General features: G+C 41.9%; 1 protein-coding gene across 1 annotated transcript in view; it reads left to right on the forward strand.

Annotated features, from left to right (window-relative positions):
- The window catches only part of LOC137133295 (titin-like), a 189,449-nt gene that overhangs the window by 92,802 nt on the left and 81,814 nt on the right, over positions 1–14,833 (forward strand). Inside the window, 22 exon segments of the mRNA XM_067516775.1 lie at positions 7–303; positions 389–575; positions 802–917; positions 1,133–1,432; positions 1,699–1,998; positions 2,164–2,269; positions 2,512–2,708; positions 2,881–3,189; positions 3,277–3,555; positions 3,846–4,145; positions 4,321–4,623; positions 4,748–4,944; positions 5,041–5,224; positions 5,832–6,134; positions 6,815–7,114; positions 7,810–7,928; positions 8,042–8,219; positions 8,554–8,838; positions 9,109–9,402; positions 9,535–9,834; positions 9,951–10,132; positions 14,649–14,778. Coding sequence (XP_067372876.1) covers positions 7–303; positions 389–575; positions 802–917; positions 1,133–1,432; positions 1,699–1,998; positions 2,164–2,269; positions 2,512–2,708; positions 2,881–3,189; positions 3,277–3,555; positions 3,846–4,145; positions 4,321–4,623; positions 4,748–4,944; positions 5,041–5,224; positions 5,832–6,134; positions 6,815–7,114; positions 7,810–7,928; positions 8,042–8,219; positions 8,554–8,838; positions 9,109–9,402; positions 9,535–9,834; positions 9,951–10,132; positions 14,649–14,778 — 5,166 coding nt within the window.

Here is a 14,833-nt window from a genome sequence, read left to right on the forward strand (position 1 = left end):
CTTCAGATAAACCTGGCCCTCCAGCTGCCTTTGATATCTCCGAGATCACCAGCGAGTCATGTTTCTTGGCTTGGAATCCACCCAGGAATGATGGTGGCTCACCCATTACCAACTACATTGTTGAGAGTCGTCAGACAGATAAAGAGGAGTGGGTGAAACTGTCAGCTACAGTGAAACATACCACCTTCAAAGCATGCAAGCTCACAGCTATGAAGGAGTACGTCTTCAGGGTCAGTGCTGAAAACCAGTATGGAATTGGTGAACCTGCAGAGCATGTGCCAATTATTGCAAAGTATTCCTTTGGTAAGTTGTTTAACACCAATCATGTATATTTCTACCTGTATGTCAAATATGATACTCCAATGATAAATGATTCTATGTGTTTCAGATCCTCCTGGTCCACCAACCAGAGTCACACCCTCTGAAGTTGCCAAAGATGCTGTGACTCTAACCTGGTTCGAGCCCGATGAGGATGGTGGCAGTCCCATCACTGGATACTGGATTGAGAAGATTGATCCAGAGACTGACAAGTGGATAAGATGCAACAAACTGCCCATCACAGACATAACCTTCCGGTAATTTGACAAAACTGTTACAGGAATAATAATGAAAGTTGAATTTGCATAGAATTATTTATTTTAAAAGATTAATGGAGCATTTCTGCCGTTTATAGATAAACCCAAAAAGTTAAGAGCTGACAGCAAAGAGGATGCTTAACCTTGCGTCTTAATCATTTGGCTACCAGGGTGCTCCAGTAAATTATAATATATTATCGTTGACGCTTTGTATTTCTTGGTACAGGGTAAAGGGACTCCCCACCAAAAAGAAGTCCCGCTTCCGTGTTCTGGCAGAGAATCTTGCTGGACCTGGAAAACCAAGTGCAGAGACTGATCCCATCCTCATTAAAGATCCTATCGGTACGTTACCTGTCATTTAGTACTGTTGGTCTGCATTAAGTTGAAAACTGCTGTAATCAATCTACTGATAACTGTTTTTGTACAGTATCAGATTTACTAATAAAACCCCATATTATAAAACCATGGGACTGACGGTGATTTGATCTGAAGTAATAGGATCCAGGGTAAGAGTAAGAGAAAGGGAGTAATTATAATAACACCTCACTATTCTTCAGATCCTCCATGGGCTCCGGGTAAACCCATCATCAAGGACATCGGCAAGACCACGGCCCTGTTAGCTTGGACTCGGCCAGAGCATGATGGCGGGGCTAAAATTGAAGGCTACATCATTGAGTTCCAGAAGACTGGAAGTGAAGAGTGGATCCGAATTGCAGAAGATGTTCCTCAGACTCAGCACCAGCTGCAGGGTCTTATGGAGAACCAGGAGTATTCCTTTAGGGTCAAAGCTGTCAACAAGGTCGGAGAGAGTGAACCCAGCGATCCCAGTGATCCTGTGGTCTGCAGGGAAAGACTTTGTAAGTTCAACTCAGGGTTAATGCTTACTTGGCAGAAGAATAGTGTGTGAAATCTTTCTTTCTTGTCTTTTCATTTTAAAGATGTGTTTTGAATAAGATTCCTTGAATGAAGACTTTATTTTGTGCTAACTAAAAGTGGCTTTGTGACTTGGCACATATTATACTTGTTTGGACTACAACAAATTAAGTAGAGTGATAAGTAGATCCAGAATAGTGGTAATCAGTAAGAGATACAGAAGCAATACTCCTTGTTCTCCACTCAACAGACGCACCATCGCCTCCTCAGTGGCTGGAAGTGACCAACATTACCAAGATCAATGCTGACCTGAAGTGGCTGGCTCCTGTCAGTGATGGAGGCTCACCCATTACCAACTATGTGGTGGAGAAGAGGGATGTAAGGCGAAAGGCCTGGCAGGGTGTGGATACCACCGTCAAGGATCTGAAATACACAGTGACTCCCCTCAATGAAGGGTCGTTATACGTGTTTCGCGTTGCTGCTGAGAATGCAGTCGGGATGAGTGAATTCTGTGAGCTTGAAGATGCCGTGCTTGCCAAGGACACTTTCAGTGAGTATTCACAAACATTTCAGATTTGAAATTCAACTTAATGATAGCAGGATTTTTTTTCAAGGGTATATCCACACTTTTAAACCTCTGGGTAGGGCTGGAAAGAAAAGAAGCTGTTAACAATCTGTGTAGTATCCTTATTAATGTATTATATGGTGTCTGCAGCAACTCCTGGACCTCCTTATGCCTTGACTGTGGTGGAAGTCACCAAGAGACACGTGGAGCTCAAATGGGAAGCCCCTAAGAGCGATGGTGGAAGGCCTATAAACAAGTAAGACAAAAAACTGCAGTAATGCATAGATTGTAACAAATCATATTACATCATATCTGAAATTAGATTATATTGAAGACAGGCACTTATGTACCAATAAGCTTTGTTTCCATCCAGACTTTGTTTCATACTTAAACAAAACAAGGTGACAGAAACCCTTTTTACCATTCATGGAGTCAGACGACTTATATAACACCCAACCGGAAAACTGTGCAACAAGGTGATCACCTTTTGCTTTCCAGGTATGTGATTGAGAAGAAAGATAAGGTGGGAACTCGCTGGCTGAAATGTTGCAAGACTCCAGACAGAAAGACTCAGTTCAAAGTAACAGATGTGGACGAAGGATCTGAGGTGCAGTTCCAGGTCAGAGCTGAGAACGAGGCCGGAGTTGGAGATCCCAGTGAACCCACAGAGATCCTGACCATCGAGGACCCAACAAGTAAGATACTATTAAAATGTTGTTTGAAATGCAGATGCAGGCATATGTTGTGCCAAGCACCCAAAGTGTTATGGATATCCTTGACCAAATAAGCTCCAGTGGGACATTATAGATCAGTTGAATTGTTTCTCCCATAGTGGTGTGCAAACTCAAAGGTCTCTGTTTCCGCCAGGTGCTCCATCTCCTCCTCTTGAAGTGGGCATCCCTGATGCCAGTCGGGAGCATATCAATGTTACCTGGAAGCCTCCAGCCAAGGACGGCGGCTGTCCAATCACCGGCTACCATGTTGAGGTGGCAGAGGCCCGTCCAGAGCTGAAATGGCTAAGGGTCAACAGTAGGCCCATCAAAGAACTCAAGTTCAGGATAGAAGATGGAATAAAACCAGAGAAGAAATATGTCATCAGAGTTCGTGCTATCAACTCTGTTGGCGTAAGCGATCCTTCTGAGATCTCTGACAAGGTCTTCACAAAGGATCCTGACTGTAAGCATCCACACATACCAATTTGTTGAGAGTGAGATACGTACTGATAGTTTATCCTAAATAATAACCATGTCCTCTTATCCACAGGTGCTCCAACTCTGGATTTGGAGGCTAAGGACCTTCTTGTGGTTGAGGGTGAGAAGCTGCATCTAAATGTTCCTTACAGAGCGATCCCAATGCCAAAGATGATGTGGAAGAAGGACACTGTGGAGTGCAAGGCAGATGACCGGCTCTCCATGACAATAGAAATGAAAGGTGCTCACCTGGAGCTGCTCAAGTGCACTCGTGCTGATGCCGGCGCCTATACCATCACTCTGGAGAACAGTCTGGGGACCGCCACCGGAACTGTTGATGTCAAAGTAATTGGTAAGATGTCCTCCATGTAATTGTTGGAAAATGTAGTTAACTCTTTCTTCAAATGTATAAACACCAGGAATTTTTTTTTTTTTTTTCAAACCAGTCCAAATGTCATTTTCACCCAGAGTTGTTCAAAAACACCTTTCAGTAATGTGTTTTTGACAGTTCTTAAACTGGCAGACTTTTGTATTTATACAACTCTGCCTGCAGCCATGTTAGTAATCTCTATTTCTAGTTGTGTTTCACTAAAAACAGACAAATAACAGCAATTCTCTGACACATGTTTTCTCCTTACTCAGGACTCCCTGGTCAGTGTAAAGACATCAAATCAACTGACGCCACCAAAAACTCCTGCAAGATCAGCTGGGAAGTTCCAGAAGATGACGGCGGCACCCCCATTGTCAGCTACACTCTTGAGCGTCGTGAAGCCTCTAAGAAGACCTACATGCCCGTTATGTCAAAAGAGAATGTACTGACCTGCACTGTCAAAGACCTCTTCATGAACTGTGAGTACTACTTCAGAGTGAAGGCCATCAACAAAGTTGGAGATGGAGAATATTTGGAGCTACGCAACCCAGTCATCATAGAGGAAATCAAACGTAAGTTCTGTGTTCAGCTTAGTTACAACAACAGCTTGATATAATGTCACAGAAATGAATTTGATAAGATACTAAATCATTCATCGCTTACTGTAAGTGTAATAGGATTGGGTTAAAGCTGGCTGGTGAAGACAGCTTAGACATTAACCACCTGTTGTTAATATCACTTCTGCAGAGAAACCAGATCCACCCATCCAGGTGGAGGCTCATGATCCCACCTCCAAGTCCATCACAGTTAGCTGGAAGGCTCCAGACTACGACGGTGGCTGTCCCATCCAGGGATACATTGTGGAGAAGATTGAGAAGGATGGCGACCGCTACGAAAAAGTCACTTCAAGCTTGGTTCCTGGTTTCTCCTATGTAGTTACGGGCCTGAAAGAGGACATGGAGTATCAGTTCAGAGTGCGAGCCGAAAATGCAGCTGGACTTAGTGAGCCATCACGCAGCACACAGCTCATCAAGGCTGCAGACCCCGTTGGTAAGAAAACTATAAATATTTAATAACCAATGAGTACATCAAGGACAGCATATTTAACTTTAACATTAAGTAATTACCTCCTGTTTTCACCAACCCCAAATTAAATTTTTTTTACCATTTTTAGAAAAACCAACGGTCACCCTCCACGCCCGTGTACAGTCTGGTTTGTGCATTAAAAAAGGTGAGGAGATCCGCATTGATGCCTTCGTCTCCGGCTCCCCTTATCCCAAAATCACCTGGCTGAGGAACGATGAGGACGTCACCAAAGAACCAACCAAGAAGATCATTCCTGTGGTCAGGAAGAAAAAGACCAAGGCCAAGGTTTGTGTACTCACAGAGGCTTATAGTCTTAACGTGTCTCTTCATAGTTTTTATTTAATTTTATTTATTTATTTATTTATTTATACTTAACTTCAGGTTCCAGAACCAGAGGAGGAGTTTTTGACTCCACTGCGTGAACGCCTGGGTCTGGACATGACCAAGAGGGGCCAGTCTGCATTGATGATCCGCGATGCAATCAGACCTGACCACGGAAACTTCACCATCAAGGTGGAGAACATTCATGGGTTTGCCACTGGCTCTTGCATCGTCAATGTCCTTGGTAAGACATTCCAATCCTTAATCTGCAAGTCTGAAGGTCCTCAGTTAGTTTCAATTAATGAAGTTTGGATTAAAATAAGTCATCCATTATATATGAAGGAAACCAAATTCAACAACAGTAATAGTAGAAAAAGATGTTTTGAATTATGTTCAAGGCCGCTCATTGATCATTTAGGTTTTATTTATTGTACCAAGTAGAACAAATAAAGTGGCATTTGAATTATTGCATTTTTATAGATTTACACTTGAAACAACATTGAATTCACATAGAAAAACAGAAAAATCTAAATTCTTACGGTACGTTTATGTATAAAAACCTCAGATATAAGATATTAACTTTAGTCCTTCAGTCCTCAGTCCTTTCAATGAAACTTTTTTGTAGATTTTTTTGGTCACATCTGCCGTAATCATATATATATATATATATATATATATATATATATAAGCAATAAAGACTCGATAGGAAGCATAGGGGAGAGAGAGGGGTATGACATGTAGTAAAGATGGACATGAACCTAGGACACTGCAGTTATGTAGCTTGTTCCTTAACCATTGGGCTTTCAAGGTGCCACAAGGTTTAACTTTGACCCACCTTCATTTTCCTGCAGACAAACCTGGCCCTCCAATCAACATAACCTTCGATGACGTCAGGAACACCTCAGTTATCTGTAACTGGGAACCTCCTGAAGACGATGGTGGCAGCGAGATTCTGAATTACATCCTGGAGAAGAAGGACAACAAGAATGATGAAGTTGGCTGGATTACTGTGAGCTCCACCATAAAGGGTACCAGCTGTCCTGTCACCAAACTCATCGAAGGGAAAGAGTACATCTTCAGAATCACAGCAGAGAACAAGTTTGGCTGTGGGAGGCCATGCATCTCTGAGCCACTGGTTGTCATGAACCAGTTCAGTAAGTAAAAACAGAAATGAGAAAAATTAATACATGAGGAATATTTGAGGCTTTTCGGACAATGTCAGCTGAGTTATTGAGATGTCCAAATAATTCAGCAAAAGACAATGTATTCAATGTATTCATTGAATTTCTCACAGGTCCCCTCTAAATTACTAATTACTAGCTCTAAACATTTTTTATAAAAATGTTTTATTATTTAATTTTACTAAAAATATTTTTCATAAATATTTTAAGATGATTTTGTCTTTATGGAAACGGAAATGGTTCCCCATGTTTATTATGCATGTTGTCTTTTTTAAAATACTACAAGTGTATGTGTAAAGCTAAACATGTATTTAAAAATTATATTTGAACCGCTAAAAATATAATTAGGCTGGGCAATTATGGTGGCTGTGGCTCAGGAGGTTGATCATAGTCTGCGTTTGATTTCCAGCCCTTCCCTCTGATATGTATAGTGCTTTGGGTGCTGATAAGGTAAAAAAGTCATGTAAGTGCAGACCATTTAGCATTTTACTATGAAGTTGTAGGTACATTCAACAATAAATTTGTTGAACCAGCAATGTTTGTTTAAAAAGTACTTTTTTTTTTTTTTTTGCACCTCCTGATGGTCATATTAAGTGTGACACTGTAGGCTATAGTAAATGATATATCTTTCCCCCCCACACACAAACACACAGATCCTCCTGATGCTCCCAGTGCTCCCAGAGTCCACGAGGTGAAAGCTAGCTCCGCTCACATTTCTTGGCATGAGCCAAAGGACAATGGCAGCCCAATCCTGGGCTACTGGATCGAGCGGAAAGAGGTGAACAGCAAACACTGGACCAGAGTGAATCGAGCCCTCCTAAGCTCACTGGAGGTAAAGGTCACCGGACTGATGGAGGGACTCACCTACATCTTCAGGGTGTGTGCTGAGAACCTTGCCGGCCCAGGCCCTTTCAGCGAGCCCTCTGACCGTATAGTCGCTATGGATGCCATTTGTAAGTTTCTGCAAAAATAAAGCAATTCAGAAAGCAGGCAGCAAGAATCAAAGAACTGACTCTAGTAGTCAGCCTGTCTTAACTGTAATTACAGTTCTCTCTTATGGTGGATCAGTGATTATCAAATGTAGAAGTCAAATACCCCACCTAAAAGAAATGGAAAGCTTACTTTGATTTTGTACAATCCAGGCCTCTATTTATTTCAGTTTCATTTTTATAGATTTAAATAAAATCTTTGCGGAGTATTTTAGCAGCTAAAATCTGGAAAAAAGCACGAGATTAATTTAAAAGAAATCTGCATCTTACATAGATTAAAGAATTCAACCAGGATGTTTGGCACAGTGTGTGTGGCCTATTTATCCTCATCAGCTTGCTGATGTTGGTTTTCATAGTGTATGAAAAGATTAAAAAATAAGTTAGTGCCTCCTGGAAGATAAATGTAATCCAATAATTAATGATCTGCCAATATTACAACATTTTCTCCTAAAACTTGTTTAGAAGTTGTTTATGGGAACATTTAAGCATGTGATTAAGTACAACTTGTAAAGCAAAGATGTACTTATAGAACAAATGCAAAAAATAACAAGCTAAAACACAGAAAGAACAGGTGCATCATGGAACAATTTATTAATATATCTTATAAAGTCTGCTCATTTTGTCTGAAATATTAAACACGTCTCTCTCCACAACCTTAGCACCTCCTGGCCCCCCTACTCCATGGATCGTGGATACTGGGAAGGACTTTATCATTTTGGCCTGGAAGCCCCCACTGTACAACGGTGGAGGAGACATCTCGGGATACCACGTTGAGAAGGTACAGAAAATGAAAACACTAATGCCAAATGACTGCATCTGCAGCTAAAGGTCTTTAACATTTCAAAATAAGGACCAGGGCCTGTGATTTTGAATCTTGCTTTCTGGTCACAGGTTTTGGTTGGAGAAAAGAACTGGACTCGGAGCACAGAGTTTAGGTGTAAGGAGCTTACATACACTGTGACAGGTCTGACCGAGGGAGCAGGTTATTATTTCCGTGTAATCGCTGTCAACGATGCTGGTCCTGGAGTGCCTGGAATAACTGAACCCGTCACTGTCAAAGAGCCTCTTGGTAAGAAAAAGTTTTCCTATAAATACAGACAAAGTATACTTACCCGAAACAGATCTTATGTGGGCTTGGTTTTTGGCAGTGAAAATCAGAATATTCAGGTCCTTTGAAAAACCTGCCTCACAAACCTCACATTCAATCCTACTTGCAGCTCCCTTACACTTTATTCTAGAAGCATCCTGAGCAAGAGAATTGTTTATGGCTTTACTGTAGAGCAGCTGCAGGACGTTATATATCCCAAAATACATCAAATTTCTGAGCTGATTATGAGATTTATAGACATGATTTAATACATTTAAATATGAAACTTTTAATCCATCCTGAATGTATCCTTCAGAACCTCCTGCTATAAACTTTGACATGTCAGTGAGGAATGGCGTCATCATCAGGGCAGGCGAGCCTCTGAAGCTTCCTGCTGTGGTAACTGGCCGACCCCATCCAGAGGTAAAATGGGGCAAAGATGAGGCTGATATCGACAAAGAGAGGATGATTGTAGAGACAGAGGGCAAGAACAGCACACTGTTCATCAAGACCACTGTAAGGGCAGATCATGGAGTGTACAAGATCTCTGGCACCAACAGCAGTGGAACAAAGATGGCTCAGACCAGAGTGGACGTTATGGGTCAGTAGTATATCCCCCTTATACCTCATACAGCGTCTTCAAGATGGTCAATTTTCTGAAAAAAAAAAAAAAAAAATCAAATAAAGAACCAACTAAAAGTAAACTTATGCAAAAGATCACACTTATACAGAAGATCAGAATTATCCTTGGTATTATCCTTTGTACTTTACATGAAAATTAGCTTATTTGCTTTAGTTTTACCTTCAGAGTGATATCCTAAAAATCTTTAGTTTAAATATGTGACACACCTACTGGCCTGTCTTTTCGTAGATGTACCTGGACCAGTTGTCGATCTGAAGACGATCATGGTCACCAAGACGAATATCGTCCTTACCTGGTCTGACCCTGTGGACAACGGTGGCAGTGACATTGTTGGCTATGAGGTTCTGAGGAAGGATGCCAAGATGAAATTATTCCGCCAGCCCATTGAGACAGCAAACTGTAAGTGCGATGTCCAGGGCTTGCTGGCTGGTGAAGAGTATGACTTTAGAGTTGTTGCAAGAAACAAGTATGGTGATGGAACTCCGGCTGACCTGGGACCCATCTTAGCAGAGGATCCCAAAGGTAAACCCACCAAAATATGACTTGCTGCTGATATTAGCTAATATTTTTTGTAGCAGTCTAAAACCAAAGATCTAGCTCGATCTGGCCCTCTGAGACACTTGGTCAAGTGTTGATCAAACTTTGATGTTTTAGGTACTCCATCTGCTCCTGAGAAGCTGCGCTGCGCTGACAAAAGCAAGAGCACAATCAGTCTGACCTGGCAGCCGCCTCACAGTAATGGTGGTAGCCCCATCATAGGCTACTACATAGAGAAGATGAGGTCTGACAGTACCGAGTTTGAAGTGGCCAACCGCACACTCTTTCCAGAGTGCAGCGGAACAGTCGAGAACCTCTCAGAACACCAGGAGTACCAGTTCCGTGTCAAAGCTGTGAATGAGGTTGGAGGTGGAGAACCATCCAGACCATTCACTGCTCTGATCCAGGATGATAAAAGTATAAAACTCATTCTTAAAATCTTAATATTAAGATGATTTTGGTTTGATGTTTTTAAATCCCTTTAGAGGGGCATGAGCAAGAAAAAATTAAAATTCTGCATATGTTGTCCACAGTTGTTCCTGTTATTACAATCCTCAAGTACTTTAAGAGCAACACCATCATTGTGAGAAAAGGTGAAGCCATTGATATCCCAGCAGAGGTTAAGGGACTTCCTCTGCCAACTCTCCAATGGATGAAAGACAATGTGGTGATGGAATCGCCGGATGGGGAGAACACGACGATGGAGACTGAGGAGGTGAAAACTGATTCATTTTATAAGTTACTCTGGACTTCCGCGTAGTCCGATGAGAAGCTTTAATAAAATTCATAAAATATGCGATCTAATCAGAAATCACCCGTTCCTTGCTCACCTGGCTGCCACCCTCACATCCTGCTTATCTTTGACTAAACTCCTGTCCAGTGTCACTCCCTGTCCTATCAATGTATTTTTTCTGCTTGTTGATTCTAGAGTTAACAATTATTTTAAACCTAACTTTATTCTCTTGTTGCTTAGAGGAACATGTCCTTGGACCAAAAGCTGCAATTGTTTGTTTTGAAGAACAACATCTTGTTGACTCTTCTGTTTAATTTTTCTTTCCCCTTTTTAGGTGATTAATTGTTTCACATTTACCAAAAAGGCACCTTCAATTATTTATTTACTAAGCAGTGTCTTATTTTTAATGGTGCAGTAGCAGTAAAAAAGTTGGGACAACATGTAAAGCATAAATAAAAACAGAATGCATTGATTTGCAAATCTCATCAACTCATATTTTATTCAGTATCAAACATAAACAACATGTCAGATGCTGGAACTGAGACATTTTACCATTTCGTGGAAAATATTAGCTCACTTTGAATTTGAGGGCAGCAACACTTTTCAAAAAATTTGGAACAGGTTGATGTTTATCATTGTGTAGCATCCCTTCTACAACTGTCTATAAACATATGTTAAGTGGGGAGACCAGTTGGTGGAATTGAAGAGAGGAATGTTGTCTCATTCTTGTCTGGTGCAGAATTCTAGCTTCTGTCCTGTGCCTTAGTTGCTGGATTTTGCAAGGCCTTTCCTAAAAGAGACGTCTGGATGGGAGCATTTTATCTTCTTCTTTCTTCTTTTCCTTTCGGCTGCTCCCTTTCAGGGGTCGCCACAGCGAATCATGTGCCTCCATCTAACTCTATCCTCTGCATCCTCTTCACTCACACCAACTAACTTCATGTCCTCCCTCACTACATCCATAAATCTCCTCTTTGGTCTTCCTCTAGACCTCCTGCCTGGCAGCTCCAACCTCAGCAACCTTCTACCGATATATTCACAGTTTCTCCTCTGAACATGTCCAAACCACCTCAATCTGGCCTCTCTGATTTTATCTCTAAAACATCTAACATGAGCTTTCCCTCTGATGTACTCATTCCTGATCCTGTCCATCCTCGTCACTCCCAAAGAGAACCTCAACATCTTAAGCTCTGCTACCTCCAGCTCTGCCTCCTGTCTTTTCTTCAGTGCCACTGTCTCTAAGCCGAACAACATTGCTGGTCTCACCACCGTCTTGAACACCTTTCCTTTCATTCTTGCTGATACTCTTTTATCACACAACACACCTGACACTTTTCTCCACCCGTTCCAACCTGCCTGCACTCGCCTCTTCACCTCTTTTCCACACTCACCGTTGCTCTGAACCGTTGACCCTAAGTACTTAAAGTCCTGCACCTTCTTCACCTCTGCTCCCTGTAACCTCACCATTCCACCTGGGTCCCTCTCATTGACACACATGTATTCTGTCTTGCTGCGGCAAAGCTTCATTCCTCTGGTTTCCAGAGCAGACCTCCACCTCTCTAGATTTTCCTCCACCTGCTCCCTGCTCTCACTACAAATAACAATGTCATCTGCAAACATCATAGTCAAGGGAGATTCTTGTCTAACCTCATCTGTCAGTCTGTCCATCACCAGAGCAAACAAGAAGGGGCTAAAAGCCGATCCTTGATGCAGACCCACCTCCACCTTGAACTCCTCTGTCACACCTACAGCACACCTCACCACTGTCTTACAGCTCTCATACATGTCCTGCACCACTCTAACATACTTCTCTGCCACTCCAGACGTCCTCATACAATACCACAGCTCCTCTCTCGGCACCCTGTCATACGCTTTTTCTAAATCTACGAAGACACAATGCAACTCCCTATGACCCTCTCTGTACTTCTCCATCAGCGTCCTCAAAGCAAATACTGCATCTGTTGTACTCTCTCTAGGCATGAAACCATATTGCTGCTCACAAATGTTCACCTCTGCCCTTAGCCGAGCTTCCACTACTCTACCCACAACTTCATTGTGTGACTCATCAGCTTTATTCCTCTGTAGTTGCCACAGCTCTGCACATCTCCCTTGTTCTTAAAAATTGGTACCAGTACACTTTTCCTCCAGTCCTCTGGCATCCTCTCACTCTCCAAGATCTTGTTAAACAAACTAGTCAAAAACTCTACTGCCACCTCTCCTAGACACTTCCATACCTCCACAGGTATGTCATCAGGACCAACTGCCTTTCCGCTCTTCATCCTCTTCAATGTCCTCCTCACTTCACTCTTACTAATCTTTGCTACTTCCTGCTCCTCACCAGTCACCTCTTCTACTCTTCGTTCCCTTTCATTTTCCTCGTTCATCAACTCTTCAAAGTACTCCTTCCATCTTCCCATCACACTCCTGGCACCTGTCAATACATTTCCATCCTTATCTTTAATCACCCTAACCTGCTGCACATCCTTTCCATCTCTATCTCTTTGTCTGGCCAACCTGTACAAATCCACCTCTCCCTCTTTAGTGTCCAACCTAGCATACAAGTCCTCATATGCTCTTTGTTTGGCCTTTGCCACCTCTATCTTCACCTTACGCTGTATCTCCCTGTACTCCTGTCTACTCTCTTCAGTCCTCTCAGTGTCCCACTTCTTCTTAGCTAACCTCTTTCTCTGTATACACTCCTGAACTTCCTCGTTCCACCACCAAGTCTCCTTGTCCGCTTTCCTCTTTCCAGATGAAACACCGAGTACCCTCCTACCTGTCTCCCTGATCAAATTAGCTGTAGTAGTCCAGTCATCTGGAAGCACCTCCAAACCACCCAGAGTCTGTCTCAGCTCCTCCCTGAAAACTAAATGACATTCTTCCTTTTGCAACTTCCTCCACTTCGTCCTCTGCTCTGCCTTAGTCCTCCTTATCTTCCTCACCACCAGCATCATTTTACATGGATGGGAGCATTTTATCATTATTATTATTTTTTTTTTGTCCTTTCGGCTTATCCCGTGAGTTCAAGGTTCAGGGTCGCCACAGCTGATCAATGTCAGCATGTTGATTTGGCACAGTTTTTACGCCGGATGCCCTTCCTGACGCAACCTTCCCCAATTTCTACCAGGCTTAAAACAGTCACTGCACAGCTGGGGAGAGGAATGGGCTGTTAGGGGTTAAGTGTCTTGCCCAGGGACACTTCAACATATAGCCAGGGCCAGGGATTGAACCACTCACCCTGTGGCCCATGGATGACTGCCTTTACCAACTGAGCTACTGAACTACGCCCCTTTCGTGGGATGGGAGCATATGTTGCACTAAAACCTCTACGTGCTTTTCAGCATTGCCTTTTCAGATGTGTGAGCTGGCCACACCATAAGCACTAATGCAGGCTTTTGAACTGTCCACTGACAACAAGCTGGATGGTCCCGCTCCTCTGTAGTCCACAGAACATGGCATCCATGGCTTCCAAAAACAATTTCAAACTTTGATTTATCTGACCACAGAACAGTTTTCCATTTTCCCTCAGACCATTTTAATTGAGCTTTGGCCCAGAGAACACAGAGGTGTTTCATGATCATGTTCACATATGGCTTCTTCTTTGCGTGATATAGCTTTAACTTACATTTGTGGATTGAACAGTGAACTGTGTTCACAGACAGTGATTTCTGGAAGTGTTTTTGACCCCATGCAGTGATGTCCATTAGAGAATCAGGCCTGCTTTTAATGCAGTGCTGCCTGAGGGTCCAAAGATCAAGTGCATCCAGTTTTGACCTTCAGCCTTGTCTCTTGCACACACAGAGTCCTGCTGATTCTCTGAATCTTTTGATGATATTGTACTTTAGAAAGTGGTATTTTCACAATTTTTACGTTGAGGAACATTTTTCTGAAATTGTTTCACAATTGTTAGAAACAGTTTGTTACAGATTTGTGTACCTCTGTCCATCTTTACTTTCAAGAGGCTCTGCCTCTCTGGAATGCTTCTTATATACCCAGTCATGTTACTGAACCGTTGCCAATTAACCTAATTAGATGTCAAATGCTCCATTAGTTTTTCCATCTGCAGAAACGACTTTTTGTTGTCCTGTTGCATTTCATTAGATGTGTCATCAAATTCAAAATTAGCTAATATTTTACATGAAATGTTAAAATATCTCAGTTCCAACATCTGATATGTTGTTTATTTTCTTTTGGGAATAAAATATGAGTTGATAAGATTTGCAAATCATTGCATCAGATTTCATATATGTTTTACACATTGTCCCAACTTTTTTGTATTGTGGTTTTAGTAATAGATTATTTTTTACTCTGTCATTGCCAGGGTTCCTTTAGTTTTTCAGGTGAGAAAGACCTCACTGGCAGGATAACCCTTAGGATTTTGCTGATCTTATGACATTTCCTATAGCAACATCACATGATTAACTTTTGGTTCCAGGGATTTAAAATTATAAACTGAAAGAAGAAAGAAAATTAAAAGATAACAAAACTTTTTTACCTTAAGGTTAACCGGACAACTTTGAAGACAAAGATTGCCATCTCACAAACTGTTCGGCAGGACAAAGGCAGCTACATGCTGATGGCTGAAAACTGCCATGGCAAAGCTCAGCACATAATTAAAGTTGAGGTCCTCGGTAAGACCATTCCTTAAATACTGAATTTTACTTTTTTTTTCATGTTCAGTTTGGT

This window comes from Channa argus, chromosome 9 (genome assembly GCF_033026475.1).
Source record: "Channa argus isolate prfri chromosome 9, Channa argus male v1.0, whole genome shotgun sequence".
NCBI classification, from domain to species: Eukaryota; Metazoa; Chordata; class Actinopteri; order Anabantiformes; family Channidae; genus Channa; species Channa argus.